This window comes from Athene cunicularia (assembly GCF_003259725.1).
Source record: "Athene cunicularia isolate RWA chromosome 1 unlocalized genomic scaffold, athCun1 chr1_part2, whole genome shotgun sequence".
In the NCBI taxonomy this organism is placed as follows: Eukaryota; Metazoa; Chordata; class Aves; order Strigiformes; family Strigidae; genus Athene; species Athene cunicularia.
The window spans coordinates 2,888,165-2,906,206 of record NW_020799092.1 but is presented as its reverse complement, the minus strand read 5'-3'; the positions used below and the strand labels follow the sequence as shown (position 1 = coordinate 2,906,206).

At 40.8% G+C, this 18,042-nt stretch overlaps 1 protein-coding gene across 1 annotated transcript in view; it reads right to left on the bottom strand.

The window, feature by feature from the left end:
* RBX1 (ring-box 1) overlaps positions 1-15,592 on the bottom strand; it is a 27,102-nt gene extending 11,510 nt beyond the window's left edge. Inside the window, exons 1-3 of the mRNA XM_026863038.1 lie at positions 15,550-15,592; positions 14,604-14,728; positions 14,100-14,162 (exon numbers count right to left, since the gene is read on the bottom strand). Of these exons, the coding sequence (XP_026718839.1) occupies positions 14,100-14,162; positions 14,604-14,728; positions 15,550-15,592 (231 nt within the window). The remainder of the gene's footprint in view (positions 1-14,099; positions 14,163-14,603; positions 14,729-15,549) is intronic.
* Between the last annotated feature and the right edge of the window lie 2,450 nt (positions 15,593-18,042).

Below are 18,042 nucleotides of genomic sequence, written 5' to 3'. Positions count from 1 at the left end.
GGCGGGTTTGGCTCCAGCCTGCAGGATCGCTTTTAAGTAGGACCCCAGCCCCCGCTACTTTGCGTACTCGGCTTCTGATACCCGTATAGCATTTCACTAAAATCTCTTGGGATTTGTCTGCCCTCACAGGAAGGGCTTCAGCCCTTAAACTTCTGGCTTGTTTTCTTCCATTGTAACTGATCTCCAGCAAGTGCAGAATGAGGTAGGGTCGTTGGTGTTACTACTGTAGCCATTTTGCTCACCAGCAGTGCGGTTTTTATTTTAAACGGAACGTGGAATTGCTAGAGACAGAATTCGCATTGTCCGGACTACTTTTTTCGCACGCAAATTGGACTAACTATGGTTATAATTAACATGGGATTTACTTGTGCTGCTGGAGTTGCCCAAGCCCTGCCTATTCTGTTGCAAAGACAGAGACAACAGGCGTGGGAGCTAGTACTGGGAACTTAACTCTTTTCGTCAGTACACCTCAAAGTACGTTTCTGAGACAGTCAGTGGTAGTATTCCACAAGACATGGAAAGTGAGGGGAAGATACTCCCCAGCAGGACAAAAGCAGGTCTTGAAATGTCACCCAGCTTTGCAGGTGCCTGTAGACATGCTATCTCTCTGCAGTCAACCCTTTAAAATCAATTTGTACACTGTTGCTGCAGGAAGGAGGACGTAGTAGAAGCACAGAAAGGGCATTCCCTTGTGTATGTACAGGAAACCAGTATCTATATTATATCTATTGTAAGCGTTTGGGCCGAATAGCACAGTTCCACTTGGGCTCCATCATATCCATCTTGCTGGATGATACAGCTTTTACTTGTGATCCAGTGCCTGCTGGGACAGGATGTCTGGCAGTCTCCAGATAAATGTTAAACTAAAGTAGGGGTTTGTGGTAAGGACAAGATGATGCCGCCATTGGATGCGTTGGAATAATTTTCAATGGGATTCATATTTGAAAGACATGTAACACTTGTTGCCTTGAGTTATGCACATATCTAATATTTGCAGTGTCAGGTTGAGCTTGAAAGTTGCACAGTAAGTTTGAAGAAAAAAAAATGCCCTCTCTCATTTATACACCCTTTAACACCTCTAGTTATCTACATGGAAAGCTTCTATTTCACTTACCTGCCCCTTTTCCCACATGCTGCTCAGCTATGGTGTGTCTCTTACTGCTAACAGTAAAATGAAGCTGCACAGATGCAGTTTTTTGTCCTGTTGCTCCTTATTTAGGACTGTAGTGTGAAAGCCGCTGGAAATGAGTATTTTGTAAATGGGAGGTGGGTACTTGAGAAAATTTATTTTTCACCTTCAAGAAAATAGCTCTTCTTAAAGCAGAATTTGCAAGATACTCTTTTTAATAAAAAGATTAATTTTAACCCTAAATCTGTATGGTGATGTCCCCAGTAGGAATCCAGGACACTGAACAAACATTGAACAAACTAGACAAATGTTAACATTCATTTTCATTTTGCATGACTACTGCAATATAAAATTACAGTCTTCCCACCTCAGCTGATGTCACCACGGGGGGATGGTTGCCAATGGGCCAAAGCCAGACAGCCAGCAATCATATGGTCTGGATTTATCTTTCTGTATCTGGCGGCAAAAAGAATATAGCAATGCAGATCTTGAGTTAAGTCTTGCTAAAACAGTGGTGGTGTTTTCAGAAAAAAAGATAACAAGCATGGTGCAAAACAACATACATCTGCATGCTTACTGGTTTGTGTACATAGATCTATAATACCAAGAATGGGAAGTGCATTAAGAGATCTCCAGTGTGCTTTGCAAAGTGAGATTAGTGATGGTATTCCCTAACAGTCCTGCACTTCATAAAAAGGCCTGAGCTACACTCTTTACTGCACATTAAATAAACTGGGTTTTGTTGATTTCAGTGCCATTTCTAATTTCTTTCCTCCTAGGAGAAATGCAGCCCCTTAGATCTCTTTTCCCCCTCCTAGAGCTATATGTTATAGAGAGGTGTCAGTAGCTGCTGCAGAAAGGAAGGGTACAGCTTTGAAAAGAATCAGCCTCAAAAGAAATAAAACACTGGTCCAAATTACTAGGGATGCTTTGAAGAATGGATCATTTTTCAAATCACTGGGACATGCAGGGGAAAAAGAGGAGACTGCCAAGCTGACAGACAGACGAAGTGACACAAGACAACTGCTCTGAATATGGTTAGTCCCAATTGAGACAAAATTCCTCTCGCAGTTGTCAAAAACTGTTCCAAAAGGCAAGGTACCAACAACCTGGTGACTCCAGTGAAATTACTTTCCAAAACCAGTGTCCTTTATTTTGGTCATTTCCCTTCTTTACATTCATTCTGTTGTGGTTTTTTTTTTTCCCTCTGCAGCCACCGCCATTTTCCTATGTGGGATTTAGCCTCCAAATTACTTCCACCCTCCATACATGCACCCTTTGAATGTGTGTCCCTGGCTTAACTGCTAGTGGAGGGGCAGCTGCTTGCAGCCCTGGCTCTCCTCACCTCCACCCACGTGGGGACTGGGCAGAAGGCCCGGCAGTGGTGGTACCAACAAAACTTGCCCCTCCAAGGCACCAGAACAGAGGGATCTGCATGGCAGCGTGTGGATCCCCGGAACTAACCAAGTCAGAAGGAAGAGGCACACAGGAAAGGTTGCTTTGCTTTCCAATCCTTGCTGCCTCAGCTTTTGGCATTCTGCTTCCCAGTCCCGCAGACAAGACAAGCGAGGCATCCTCTGTTACCATGACTCATTCTCAGCGCACACACCAATGCCACAGGACCTTTCTGGGGCACTCAGGTCACTCTTAGGAATTAAACTGCTCTGAAAGAGAGGAGAGAATTGCAACACTTTCAAACATGCTTCAGAGCAACAACTTTCCTTTACTGTACAGTCATAATAGCAGGGATGGGCCTTCTAAGTGCCAGGAGCAAAGAGTGGGGGGAAAAAAGGGAGGTGGCCCCTTTCTAGGTGCTTGCAAACCTCAAGTTTTTCTGTTGCCTTTCTGTGCTTCACCCTCTCAGTGCTGCCTGATTAAGGTGTGGTTTCAGTGGTGCCCTAAGCAGCGTCAAGCAGGAATTACCTGGTATATGAAACTACTTCCCATTCAATGGTTGCAAACCAAGGAGTGAAAATCAAGTGCATTTTATGACTTTGTAAAGAATTGTAGGACTGGCTGGCTGCCCTCGTTGCTGATGCTACTAAAACCATTTGAATTGACTAAATTGGGATTTCGAGCACCCTTTGCTTTTGCGTGCCCAAATCCACAGACAGCATTCACAAATTACTATCGGGGCAAAACTGAATCCACTGTCTTCATGTTGCCACAAAACTTCTTGAAGTTGATGAAGTAAGCAAACAACTGCCCACCAAGGCTCTGTAGCATCCCCAGCTGATTTCAGTGTGCTTGGCACTGGAAAGCTGAATTCAAAGAACAGAGCCAGAGGGGTAGATTAAGCAATATATCCCATAGATTTTTGGACCAGACTGTGCTTGGTTTCTGCAGAAACCCAACCCCCCTGCCTCTGTGCATGTTTTCCAGATGATGGTTACATTATACCCCATATAGTACCCCTGGTTTTGCAATCCATTACTAAAACCTCAGGAGAGAAATGGAGCCTCCAGACCCCAATAATCTAGCTAAAAAGAATAGATGATATTCTGAGAGGAGCAGGTTGTAGCATTTAATGGTATGGTGAGTAATTGTTGCTTTTCTTTTCCTGTGGCATTTTACCTAAAGCTGCTTGATAACTTGCAGGTAAAATAACACACAACCATTGTGACAGCCTGCAGGTAAGTAGGTGCTTGCAAAAACCATTGTACTTAATGACTGCGCCCAATCTCCTGCAGACAGACTTTCCCCATACATGAAAAAAGGCGGCCGGGGGTGTGGCTCTAGGCTCAACAAATGACACTGTCCCCACAGTGGGCATCTCAGCCCCACACCGCTGCTGACAGTCAGCTGCAGCCGAAACAGAGAAACGTCATCAGGACAGACAGACCCCAGTGCATTACGGTGAGGATGTTGAGCTGATGCCACTCTGCTTCAAGAAAGGGTTTGAAGCTATCCCTCCTATGCATCAACACCCCCATGCTCCCTATCCTGATCATCACCCCCAACTAGGGAGCTCCACCTCGGATGGAATCCCACACCAGCCCCAACTCCCTGCCACCCCTTTGCAGTTCTGGGCGCTAAGCTGCAGATGCTGATTGCATCTGGCTGTGCTGCCACCTCCCGAGAGAAACCAGCATCCCAGCTTCTGCTCAGAGGAGAAGACATGTTCTGCAGCCAGGGTGGCAGCCTCCACGGAGGTGCCCAGGGGAGCCAGGGGTCTCCATGCCTCCTGTAGCTCGGGGAGACAAGACGTGGGCCCAAGAGTCACCATACCTCTAGGTCAGCTGTGGCCTCACCTCTTTTACTCACAAGGCTGAAGAAGAGGTGGGAGAGTGAGACTGCCGACAGTAACCGAGCCAAAAATGCACACACAGGAAAGAGAGAGGGCTTGAGAAAGTCCTGCTTTAACCTGAGCTGGGATCCTGAAGAGATGTCAGAGACAGGGGCTGAGATTGTAAATCAGAGAGAGGGCAAGTCTTTCAGAGGGTAGCAGGAAAGTAGTAGCAGGGGAGTGATTGTTTTTAACCTGAACATCCCAGAAGAACTGCATGAGGTGACAAGAGGCTATGAGATCGTCCAAGTGCAGGAGACGGCACCAGTAACCACACTAGAGACATCATTTGAGTACCAGGTCACAGTCTGGATCTTCGTTACTTAGACAAGAGTTTTCAAAGTGCCTTTTATCTTTTCAAAGAGGATGCAAGAAAATGAGAATGTTATGATAGCTCAATACAAGTAGTTATACTCATCTACTACTGCATGTAAGCAACACTGGAAGATCTGCCAGGCTAATTAACAGTAGCCAGGAAAAACCATGAGAGTAACCAAAGTAGTAACACAAGCTTGCCTGCATATAAAACTCCTACTGATTTGGGAAATCCATGAACCTTCAGTAACAGAGGAGAGGCAGTTCCAGACTGCTGTGTGGGAGACACTAAAACACTGTTTACAGATATTCTTATCTACAACTTGTCCTTAACAGTCTTGAATGTGGGGAGAGAGTAACAGAGAGGGAATAAGCACTAAAATAAGAAAAAAACATTATCAAAACAGGGAGGTCTGGAATCCACCTCCACTGAGTCAAAGGTTTTGATGCTGTTTGAAAGGAAGTGAGAACCATCAAGCTACAGCTTTGCATTTGTCTTCCCCCATTAATTCTTTGTCCTCTTTACAAAAAATACAGTATCCCAAAATTCTTCCAAAGATCTCTTCTAACTGAATCAATTTCCTAACTGCAGGTCCTGCTCAACAAGACACAGTTCAGTTCGTTAGCCTTTGCCATTCTTCTTTGTCACAATAGTAGAGATGCTGCTATCAGTAAAAGCATTTTGTTGAAGCCCCTGGTAGTCATAGCAAAGGCACTATTTGGTAATTGAAAACTACAAAATCCAAATCCAAGCGCGCTTTTTTTTTTTTTTTTTTATTCAGGGAAAAAAAAACCCTAATTTTATAGTGCTTCTTCTTGGAAAGACACAAAGGAATGGGAAAAAGAAATTAGGTGGCCCACAGACATGGCAATTACAGGTGCAAAAAACTATATGGATATTACAAGGGAAGCCAAGAGTGAGGGATCCAGCAGTCCCCTGCCTCCTATACCAGCATAAGCAGGAACAAAAAATTGTGGTACCTAACTCAGTCAGAAGGCAGGATTTCAAGTATTTCTGGCATTTAACTTCTCTCTATCATGAATGCCCAGATAAAGACAATATAGTTAGTTCCAGCCTTACTTTGGACTCCACTGGAAAGTTCTTTACAGCATCTAGGTCAGTGAACCAGAGATGGTCTGCCTGCCAGTTCTATACTGAACAATAAAATAAATTTTAAAACTGCCTTACTTCTTTGCAGGTTCATATACTTTGAACATAATCCTGCTGTGTCAAACATCCTTTCCTTTAATTTCAAAGCTCAGCACAACAGGATCTCCAGAACTCCAATGGAAAGAAGGACCATTTAAAGCAGCAAACTTTCACTGATTGGAAAGCATGAGCTCCCCAATCCTGACAGCTTCAGGAAATGCAGAAAATAGGAGCAAGCAGAGAAGCAAGTGTAAGGTGCAGGGCCTAGTGCTTTGGTCATTTTTGCTTTTGGTAATTTACCACTGCAGAGTGATGTAGTCCCTTCTCCCCACTCCAGTCACTGTGGGCTTTTTGTTTGGTGTTTTTTTTTTTTCTTTCTCCCTCTGCTCACCACATTCATAAATTATATTTTTGAACCCAGTTTAAGGATCTGCCAATTCCAATCTGTGCTAGGAGAAAGAGTAAAGAGCCATATCCAGCACTAGGAATACTCTCCCACCTGTTTGCAGTATCAACAAGACTTCACAAATAAAAGAACAAGATGCAACAGCTTCAGGGAGGTCTTAGAAAGACACATGGAAAGTTCTATATTGGGTGAGAATTTACTACAACTACAAAGGAGCTAACTCCTTTACCTCAAAATATAGAAATATATTTGAGTGAATGAATTTATCATGGAAGATCCTTATGTTCAAGTTCACTCACATCCTGCAACGTTGTGAGTCTGCAGTTATTCAAGACAACCAGTTGCACAGGTCTGAATGGTAATATTCTAAGTAATTTTGAGGAAGCAGGAAAGCCGGAAAAAGAAAGAGGCCAGAGATCTGGCAATACCACACACATTCAAACCATCAGCAGTTACCAGACCCTTTTCATGCCCTGGAGGAATAAAAACAAAGCCCCAAACCTGCCTTTGTTCCTACAAGGAGCGACAAAGTACCCACCTTTGCATTTAGATACGTTTCTCCTGCTGGGGGTTGGACTGGCCAGGACAGCTTCTGCAAATGCTCATCAAACAGCAGCCTTTGGTTAGAAAGAGGTCTGAAGCCAAGGAAGAGCACTTTAAAACGCTTCTTTCATACAGCAGAACTGTTAATTAAAACATATTTAAGAGTATAAGGAAAACTGTTCACTTTCTTCAGTACTAGGACAGGGGAAAACTGAGCAGATGGCAGTTGATCTGGGTGAGAGTGGGGTCGGGGAGGCTGAGGAACCAATAGCCCCCAGAAGACCAGGATTGCAACTTGCATTCCCATGTGATCTGATTAATAATGTTATAATCAGACGAAGCCAATTTTTATAAAAATATATGTTTTTATTTGGGGTCAATCGATTTAGGGTGGGAAGCAATAGGCAAAGCAGCGCTGGGTGCACGGAGAGCCGCAACTCTGCCAACACGCACCCCGAGTTCCAAATCCAGCGGTTTTTATACTCTCGTGTCATCGCCTTTAACCCATCTCCTCCCGTCAGAGAGTTGTCCTGCTCTTTTCCATCGGGTCATTTGGGTTGCTGGGGTGCGTGTCCTCCTCCTATGGGGTCTTTTGGAAGTCTCGAAGCCTTGGTCTCTTGGTGCGCTTTTCTCCTATTGGATCTTTTAAAAGCCTCACGATCTCATCCTTTTGGTGGGCTTTTCTTCAAACAGCAGTTACACGTCAGCTCTAGGTGGGGTTTCTGAGACACGGTTACATTGTTTCAGTCCAAATGGCCCACTTTACATTCAATTGTTTAACATTTACAGATCATTCAAGTGTACCGACCCACCTTGCCCAGCCTAGCAAATCAGTTACAATAGTTTATTACAGCACCCGCCTTGCTTAATTTAGCAAATTAGTTACCATAGTTTATTACAATAATTTAGCTGCTTATGCTAAACCAGTTTTTCCTCGATTTACCTTACTATTTCCTTCTATTTACTCCTTTCACCCCTGCTTTCTCTCCCAGTGTTTTTTATTGTATGATTCTATGATTGTATGTTTGTATTTCACTGTGTTTTTAAACTCAATCATTAAAACCCAAGTTGCAGGTTTGCTGATGTGTAGAAATTATCAGGTAATCTCTCCCTTCTACAAATACCCATTTCATTCCATCTTATTCGCATTATGAATCAGTACGGAGTGCGGTTCATTTTTCATCTCTCATTTCTTTGCTGTGAGAGCAAAATCTGTGAAATTCCCCTGTAGACTTACATGTTGTGAAGATAAAGGGGCTTCTCTGCAGTCCTGCAAAGGTCTCTGGTGAGGTTTTGGGAGAGTGGAATAATCTACTCTGCGAAAACACCAGAGCTGCTGTGAAAGCAAGCCAAAAGTTGGAAACCGTAGTTGTCCCAGTCCCTAGCAAACACGAACTAGAGGGGATTTCCTTTAAACTCACTTTGGATCTTTTTAGCCTGTCAGATATGGAGGAGGCCTCCTCCTGCCAGAGTCTGGTGAGTGCTGGTATTACTGATGCCACCCATCTAGTTGACTGCAGTTACAGCTGCCAAGAGAGAAGAGTAAAAAACACTCCATCATTTGGCAGTGAACAGGCTTACAAATGCAGCTTTCAGCTGAGCTTTGGTTGTTTGGAAGCTTCTTACCGTGTTTTACAGTCACTCCTCCTTTCCTGACAGGGATGAGCAGATTTCACGTCATTAACTGTATCTCCCTCAGGTTTTCTGTTCAAGTTAAAAGAAAGTTCTCAATGAACGTGGAGGGCACATTTGGGACTTGGGTACAACACAACAGTGCTTTATTTGCAGCAGCTTAATTTAAATTGGATTTCACATCACTTTGTTGAACAGCTGAGGAACCCTGTGTGGACACACTTATTTGCCTTAAGAGTTGGCTTAAAATCAGTTCCTAATCGATTTAAGCTCCACTGATCAGATTTAAATATATATTTAAAAGGTCAACACAACCTTTTGCATTGGTTTAATGAAATGATATTGAAAGCAGTGTTCAAGTAAACTGGTGCAGCTCTGTGTAAGAGCTGTCTGAATTAGTGCAATATGGATCGTCAAAAGATGGAGAAATATTTCTCCCCCTTGAAGCTTGCAAATTCAATCTCTTGACTGAACGCTATCAAGATAGAGGCTGATGGATCTTTCCTCTGATGGAGCCATGTATTGATTTTATCATTAGATATACAAAACAAATGCCTAATTCAGTAAGAGGTACATTTTATGCCTTCCCTTGATAGCGTTAATCTTAGCCCTACATCTGTATATTTTAACTCAAAATCACATATATTCCCTCTTCAATACGAAAGTTCAAAATTCAGGCCTGGGAGTGTTTTTGAAATTATGATCTTTAAAAGACTATAATCTGGAGAGATAAGACCTTTTTAAAAATTTATCTAAATAACAGCATGAAAGGATCACTTATGTAGGAGCCTGTTTCACTGTTTAATGGGTGCAGATATTCACCATAAATTAAATCTAATCTGTGCTGAGTAGTTGAATTGCTGAGGAATCACTTCATTGGTATATGAAATATTTACTATGTATAGCTGGACAGCTTGCCAGAAATTCTGATGTAACATTAATGCACAAGAAAGAACATCCTTTCTTCATAAGATGTGAAAACATAAGCTGTGTTCCTCTTAGTATCTTATACAGAGTTTTTAAAGCTATCTGAATTGTCCATACAAATTTATCTAGAATAACTATTAAGAAGAAAGATCTTTTTAGGTAGAAAATTCTCTCTCTGTTGAGTAAAGTTGCTGTTATAAATATGAATATCCAAAATAAAATACGCTTTTATTTAAATTACATTTTTCTTCACCCTATTTAGAAATTGCCTTTCCCTTATAGAAGAGTGAGAAATCACATATTGCTTTAAACAATTTCAGATGCCCAAAAGAGAAGAGCGATATTGGGATCACTTCAAAAAGCACATGAACTTAGAAGCCAATAACTAACATTTGGCTGGGAATTATTTGCATGTGTCCTTTGAATAAGGAGCACTATTTGCTAAGAATGATTTATGTAGACAATTCAGCTATGAATTTCTATATTTGTGAAACAATCAAAATATGATACAAAGGTAGGAGAGACTTCAGGATACTACCTAAATGTTCTGGGCTCCCACTTGTAATATGAGAACAGGGTTTGCTATGTAGAGTAATTGATCTGCATGACAAATACAGGCAAGTTTAGCTCTTTGAGAGTGTTACACTATGCAAGAAAAAAGGGCATCAATAGCAGGTTTACACAGACAAGAAGTTTCCAACAAGTGTAGGCCACATTCCTTGCAGCTGAGGAGCCACATAAAAACCCCAGCCTAAATTAAAGAGCAATAAAAGCCAGTATGAACTGTGTTCTATTAAAAAGCTAATACTGAGCCATGAAAGATCAAGTTTACATGAGCAGCCTATAAAATTCTAATGTAACTATCACCAGGGAACTCTGTAGAAACCATCCCTCTGCAAATCCAAAACTATATTAAAAAAAAGAACCCAACAAACTTGAACTATTTCCAGGACCAGGAATAACAGATGTATTTGCAAGGTTAGAATTTGTTCTCTGTTCCTGATTCATAGGTGTATGTCACCAAAGTATATAGATAATTTTCAAGGATATGTTTCTCTGAGATGAAAGTGAATCCTCTGTCCCACCTGGTATAAACTTTCTCCGAGTTTAAGTTCAGGGAACCTGAACACAAGTAGTACAATTGCTTTTCCATTCTCTAAACATTATGGCTATGCAGTGGACTGCTTATGATAGTCTGAAGAACTCCTTTAGACCAGCTGTGAACAACAGTATTTATATTATTTTTGCACAGATGCTTGTAAGAGTATTTTGAATATTCATGCTTTATTCAAATTGCATGGAAAAGACTAGGTGCACAAGGCAGCATCTGTATGTGTGTTGGCTTTGACTCTAGAGTGAGGACATTTCATTTACTGAATGGTCAGGGAAAGAGTGCGAAAAAGAGGCAACAATTTTCAATTTATTTTCTATAATGCACAGAAAACTGCTGGAAAGCAGTCAGGGGTCAAATCTTTCAAGTCTTTTTTCCCAAGAAGATAAAACTGCCCAAGTAACAAGTGGACAAAGTGTTTCTGCATGAACACTGCATACATTAGGCTAAAACTCTTGTGCTAGTTTACTTTGACTCTAAAATTGCAGAATAAATGAAGAAACCATCTTTTTTTTATAACCTTGAGTATTTTAATTAAAAGGGGAATTGTAGCTTCTGACATTAGTGCTAGCACATTCATAAAGATTTGCAAAAAATGAACTTTTTTACTCACAGAAGGGAAGTTTCTTTCTGGTCCCTTAGGCAGAAGCTCATATAGAGCTTGTAGTCTCACTATATCCAACTAATACAGTAGCAGTCACATGGAGAATGCTCCTTTGAGTAAACGAGTGGCCAGATCAGTTGGCAGAAATCTTTTCCACAATTTGAATGCACTGTTAATACATAACACTTCAAAAACTTATTAAAGTATGACAGAGACTTCAGTCACTGAAGACTGGAATTCATAAGAGCAAAAGTCCTCTCCTAACAACTAAAACATCACTGGGATAACACTGGAAGCACTTGTTCCCGTTTCCATAGGCTCAGTAATTCTTCAGGTGGCCCTTTAATGAGGATCAGCTGAGGGTATGATATGCAATAGCAGACTAATCGGAAATCATACTTCCAGTCAGAGACTGGAACATGAACACACCAGTTCAAGATAATACCAGTCTAATCTTACCTATTTATTTAGGAGTTTTTATACATGGGAGCAGTAAAAAGGATACTTTAAAATTTCTATGTATTAAAGAGTTAAAAAATTAATTACGATTCATATTGTTAACTTTTCTAAATCAGTTAATCTTCTACTTAAAATTTTACTATTTTAAAAAATGTGTTTCATCAATAAAAAAGCTAGAAATTAAGAATCTACTTCTGACTTGCCCAGATTTTTAGAATAAAAATTTGGTTTTAATCTCCTAGTTTATGTAACAATTTCAAAGTTGGGGGAAGAGGATATGATGTTTACAACAAGCACAAACTTCAAGAATGCTTCTAGTTACCTTGTGACAGTTAAATAATATTCTTTTGAAAAAATAATACACATAATAAAGGACATAATGCAAATTGTTATTCCTTGACACTGCTGACCTCTGAAAACTTCCTGAAATAGATTAAATATTATAATCAGTCCAGCTTTCCAGATAAAATGAAATAATGCTTTGTGGCATGAACAGTTTATGAGAGACTGAATGGAAGAGCCTGAGCAGAGCAAAATTCAAAATGACTGACTTGAAAAGATAGAGGAAATGATGAATTCAAAAGAAGCAATAGAAACTGCCCGTCACGGTGTGCTCAGTTTGCAGTTAGTGCACAACATAGTCACTCCTCTTGGATTAATTACTGAAAAGAGGAAAGTAGGTGTGTATCTACTTTCCCCTATCTGAATTGAAAAGGAAGCATACAGGAAAGCGCACAGTAGGTGTACACAGGCTCACACCCCTTCTTCTGCAGGCATGGAATAAAGCTCTCATGGAGACATCCTCCTGGTCAGTGCTTGGGGCTGGGACAGGCTGCCTGGGTCAGTCTCCTCCAGACCTTCTCCAAACTTTTTTCAAGGCCAATCCAGGTTACAGACCCTGTAAGAGGTCCTTTTAACTACAGTCAGTGTCATTCCTGTGTTGCAGCACGCAATCTGGAGCAAGGTTTCCAGTGGAAACATCCTTCTGAAAACATCAGATGACAGGATGGAAACATCTGCCACAGTGTGTTTGTTACCTGCTAGATACATGATAGCTGGATCTATAAAAGTTTACCAAGTGGGATGGAAAAATGTTGGAGGTACATGAAATTTGTATCATGCCTGTTAGATTTCAAATGTGAAGCAAGAAAGCAAGGAGACACTGAGGATTTAAAGGGAAGACCTTTGCTGTTGAGGAGATTAAAGTGAACAAATGTAACAGAACACAGATGGTTTTCCAAAACACCAGATCCTGAGTCCAGAATGTAAGCTAACAGGCAACATCAATTCACAAGATTACTCATTTCTCTCCTTTGCACTTACTCTTTAAGAATTTGGATTTTTTTTCTTTGCATTGGCACAAGTAGAGGGGGACACCCCAGTGAAGTGTGGATCCAGGTCCAGAGGAATCACTTTGCAGCCCCTTTTGCAACTTTAATTTTTTAAACAAAGATTATGATAAGTACTAGTGAAAATTGAATAAAAAGGAGATGGCACTATTTACTGGAAGACCTGATTTTCTTTTGTGTGTACATGTCCAAGATCTTTCCTACCAGGGTAGAGTCATAAAACATATACGTCTCTTCATTGCTTATTATATTCCTTTCCTCTCTGGTTCTTTGTCCTTCTCGGTTTGTTTTCGTTGTGAAACTGTGAACAGCCCTGTTGTGCAGCTCTGGGGACTGAGAAATGCAACTGAAGGAGGACACGAAGTTCAGAGTCATAGATATTTTTACAGAAGTACAGTCACAGTTTCACTGCCAAGGCTAAACTGAACCCAGAGCAGGTATCCAAGTTCTTTATTAAACATATAAAGTTGCTCCTTAACCTCCCTATAATGCCTGTTGTGGGGGCAGGGGGCAGGCAAAAAAAGGTGCATAGATTTTTAATGATGGAGTGGTTAACAGGTGGAGCAAATGACTGAAAGAAACAATTCTCCATCTCACCCTTCTCCCTCCCCCCATCTTCAGATCAAGGCTTGATGCCTTACTGAGGGATCTGTTGCTGTCAACCATGAGCTACCAGACTCAGCACTGAATTGAGGAGGTAAAATGCAATGGTTATAATAGGAAGGCACTCAGACTGCTTGATCAAAGGGTACCTCTACCCTTTCATTCAGTAACTCTATTAACTGGTAGGCAATATTCTAGAGGATTTTCAACTCAGTCCTTCATTAGCTTGTGACTCATTAAAAATGAAGTCCTTAAGAAGTGTAGCATTTGGTGCATTTCTTGTCTTAAATCAGCTTAGAGAAACAGCTTATCAGACTTCTAATTTATTATTAATGTTCGCTAAAATTTCAGAGTTGCACACTGGAGGAAAATAGCTCTCACATCTGATTGCTGAAATTAATTTGCAGTTACCAGTATATTAGGAATTTAGGTTTGCACTACAATCTTTTTCATTAATTGCTACACTTGTTCTAGATTTCTCTAAGAAACTAAGTTAGAATGATACATTTGGGTTCAAAACTCACATAGTTTACAGTTTTGAATTTCAAGAGTAATAATCAAATCTTTCAGATATCACATTCTCACCTTTTTTGGAAAGGCGCTCCTCAGGTAAGAATCACAGAACGCTGTCTCTTCAAAAGCTTCATACTGCAGGGAAATTACAGTATAAAACTGAAGAAACTCCTGAAGATGGAGGCAATGTTAAGGCCACGTGGCAGTGATTTACAGTACAATATATTACAGAGATAATGCAATTATTAAAACCCTAAGAATTATAAACCCTGGAAATTCTAAGGTAAAATTAAATTTAACAAGAAATCCAAATAAAGCATAAAGAAATTAAGAGTCAAATGTCTAAATAATCTTAATTCTGCTTGGAGAAAATATCTTCTAAATCTCTAACTAGGTAGAAGTCACAATATTTATTTGCATAATATGTGTGTGTTTGTGTATATATATATATATATATATATACTAATACACACATGCTTTTGTAGATGAATCATGCCTTTCTGCTTCATAGTGTGTAACTGAAAGTTCATGAGAAACCTCTCTGTTCTGCAGGGAAGGGCAAAAATTACAGCATGCCTTTAAAAATCTCTTAATCATATCCAAGTCCACAAATGTAGAACTATTCTCAATACGAACTGTGTGTTTTTGCCTGGTTACAGTCACCACAGTAACACCCATGTAGCTGTTAAAAAGCTCATCTCCTGGAAAAAAAGAACAGGGTAAAGCATAAATTAGAAAGCAATATACATACCAGATATCTGCAATGCATCACAGGAACCTCAGCAGTACTTTATAGAATCTGACAACTAGTAACAGGTCAGTGCAGCGAGCACACTGCTGGCTACGGCTATTTTGGCTGCAGACTGGTACCTCGACAAGTCTGGAGGGGGAATGGTTAGAAAGACAGTTGGAAATTTAAAGCCTCTGTGACAGGGGCAGCTGCCTGGGGACGTGAGGACTGGAGATTCCCGAGCTGTCGTTAGGGCCATGCCTCTCTGCCCCTCTGAGAAGACACGTGCAAATGGGTGAAGGAGCAGATGCATGGTGGGTGTGCGAGTAGTCAGCCAGACCTGGCTCCACCGCAGTTTCCGTCCTGTGATGGGAAGTCTCCTAATCCCTGCTGCCTTATCAAACCTTGTCTATCCAAGAAGCAATGTTAAAAATGTTAAGCAGTTACTAGATTGAAATGGGATCCTGATGGCACCTTAGAACAAGAGCACAGATATGCCAACACAAATTATGAACTTCACAGAGACCGCTAAAGATAAATGATTGGTCTGACAAAAGGAGATAAGAAAGGGTGTTTGTTGGCAGTATCAGTTGCCTGATTTTGCACTCTGTTAAGAGACCTGCACCAAGAAAGCTTAATCCCCAAATCACATGTTCACAACTGAGATGTAATACTATTAATTACAGAGGTATTGCTTGTAAATCTCATAGGTAAAACTGATGTTACGTGTTGCCCTCTGTGCACATGAGACTAGAAAAACAAAGTATATTATCCCCAAATTTAAAGCATTACCTTTCTGAGTAGAAGATTCACATGATAAGAAGTTACCGGACATCTGTTATTTTCTGGCACAAGTGTCAGATTGCTTAATCTTAACTTGTATTAGCAGCCAATCCCATTTTCCATTAATCTCTCAAAAGTGGACATAGAGGCAGAAGCCTTGTTCTGCCTAGGAATAAACTGAAGCTGAGCCTCTCTCCCCTTCAGACAGTATTGTTCACATTGGCCCAATTTACTGAGAAAAAGCCACAGTCTTTTCTACTTCCCTGGAAAGAATTGCATCCAATTTTTGATGGACCTCCAACTTCTCCTAGCTGAACCACGGAACTGCAGGCTGAGTGTTCCCACCTTCTGCTGCCATGATATTCCTGCCTGAATCATGAAAAAAAGAGATTCCTTTAAAAGGCCACAGGCTCTTCATAGCCTTGAGAAAACTCATACAGAGCTTCAACTGTTGTTGTTCAACAACAGTTCTGGCCCCCCACAGCATGTCTGAGACGAGCATTCCCAAGAAGCTCCCAAAGAGAGTCTGCACATCACTCATGCAGTGCTGCTTTCCCAAACATCCAAGGGGAAGGAACATAGTGAACTCTACACTAGACATTCTCACTCCTGGGTCTACAACCAGCATTCTTGTTAACTTTTTATTTGCTTAAAGATCTGGTCTTACCCAGACAGGAATTGTTTTTTAGTTTGCCATTGTTAATGTATAACTGTCATGGTAGTCAAAAACGCGTACGTGGTATGAGTCAGCAAGAGAAGGTAACATGCATGGCGGACCTGGAAATTCTCTCTTGTTCTTTCTGCCCATCTTCTGAAGAGCCTGGTTTTGGTTAGCCAAGTATCAGGTAGTGCTTCAGAGAAACAACCAGGTGGGCTGAGGCATAGTCACAGAAGACAGGAGTTCACTGCTCTGCTTACATCTAGTGAGGAAGGCTCAGAGCTGGCAGCCAGTTAGGACAGCAAGACAAAGTCCAAGAAGGTGAAAGGAGCCAAGGGGAGAAACTGAGCACCGTTGATCCCACGGTGCCTCATTATTCTTTTGATTATAAATTCTGCTTTAAAATGTAACTTATAATTACACCTTTGAAATATAATGAATTTTATGTCAGACCCACTCCTAAAGCCAGCTTTTTGAAAGTGTCCAGATGATGATTTTTAATCAAGTAGAGGCTGAGCATGCATGTAAGGAGCACATGTAACAGAGATGCTGTAATGATCTCAGAAAATTATAAACTTAAAATGTGGTTTAGATCTGCATACCAATTAATGTCTATATAGGCTTCTAGACAACTCAGTTTAAAAGAAATAAAAAAATGTCAATTTACTGCAGCACAGTTTCGTTATCCAATTACACAAAGTATTAAGCATCTCATCATAATTAAAGCTTTTTTGTCATTTATCTTATATAGATTTTTTTCTAAGTTTAACCCTAACTCTTTCTGCTTTATGGTAATTTTCCAGGGAGTAATTACTAAATTTCCATAGCAGTAATTTGGATAGCATAAGAACATGTAAACTCAGCTTTGCTCCCCTCATCATAATGAAGATTTTGACTAGAAACCTGCTTTTCCCCTTCACATTATTTAACGTGACACATGATCAATAACATGAAACTGCAGAAAACTTTCTCACATGATAATTCTATTGATTTTTAAAAGAAATAATTAAACTAACTGTTAAGACCACGTTCATCAATACAGTTTGACTCCTTTGTTCCCCCCTCCTGAGCTGGACAAATCATTCAGGGTCTCCTGGTTAGCATATCCAGTTTCCTGGAGATGTTGCACCAGTCTGACAACATACTGAACAGCCATTTTATACCCTGTTGTGCTCACATCCATCTGCACACATCCCCACAGCTCCAAATCACACCCTTGTCCTGAATCTTCTCTATTGCATCGTACATTCCCAAAAACCTCCATCTCCATTCTCTTTTATGTGCTCCCTCAGTTTGCTTTTCCCTTCACCATCAGGTTCCTTTGCAAAATCATGAATGCAATTCTAGGAAAGACATATTGTATTTTTCACAGATAACAGAGATAGAATGCCAAATTGTGTTAAATGCCAAATTTCTTTCCACTTTGATGACAGAAGTGTATCTGCAAATTAGCACCTCTGCTCAGACTGTACTTTAACAGGACTTTACTACTAACTAGTTCTCTGAAAGACAAGGCAGGCCCCTGGTAGAAGGTGAAATGGGAATGCCAAGAAAAGCCTCCTGGGTTTCCTCTAAAAGCAAAGCAGCTTCTCTATAGGGATGGTTGGCTCTCATTTTCTCTCACACTCTGATGCCCTTGAGACCTGTGCCATAGTAGCAATAAAATCTCTCCCCAAGTGAATATACCTCAATTTCTCTTTCACTTCCAGTGATCCCACTAACACCTTCATCAAAGCAGCTGGCAATTTGTGCTGCCACTGAGAGCTGCTCCTTCACCCAAGTGGTTGGAGCAAGGGATCTCTTCTGTGGCAGAGAGACTGTCAGCCTGGCAGTATGGTACAGGC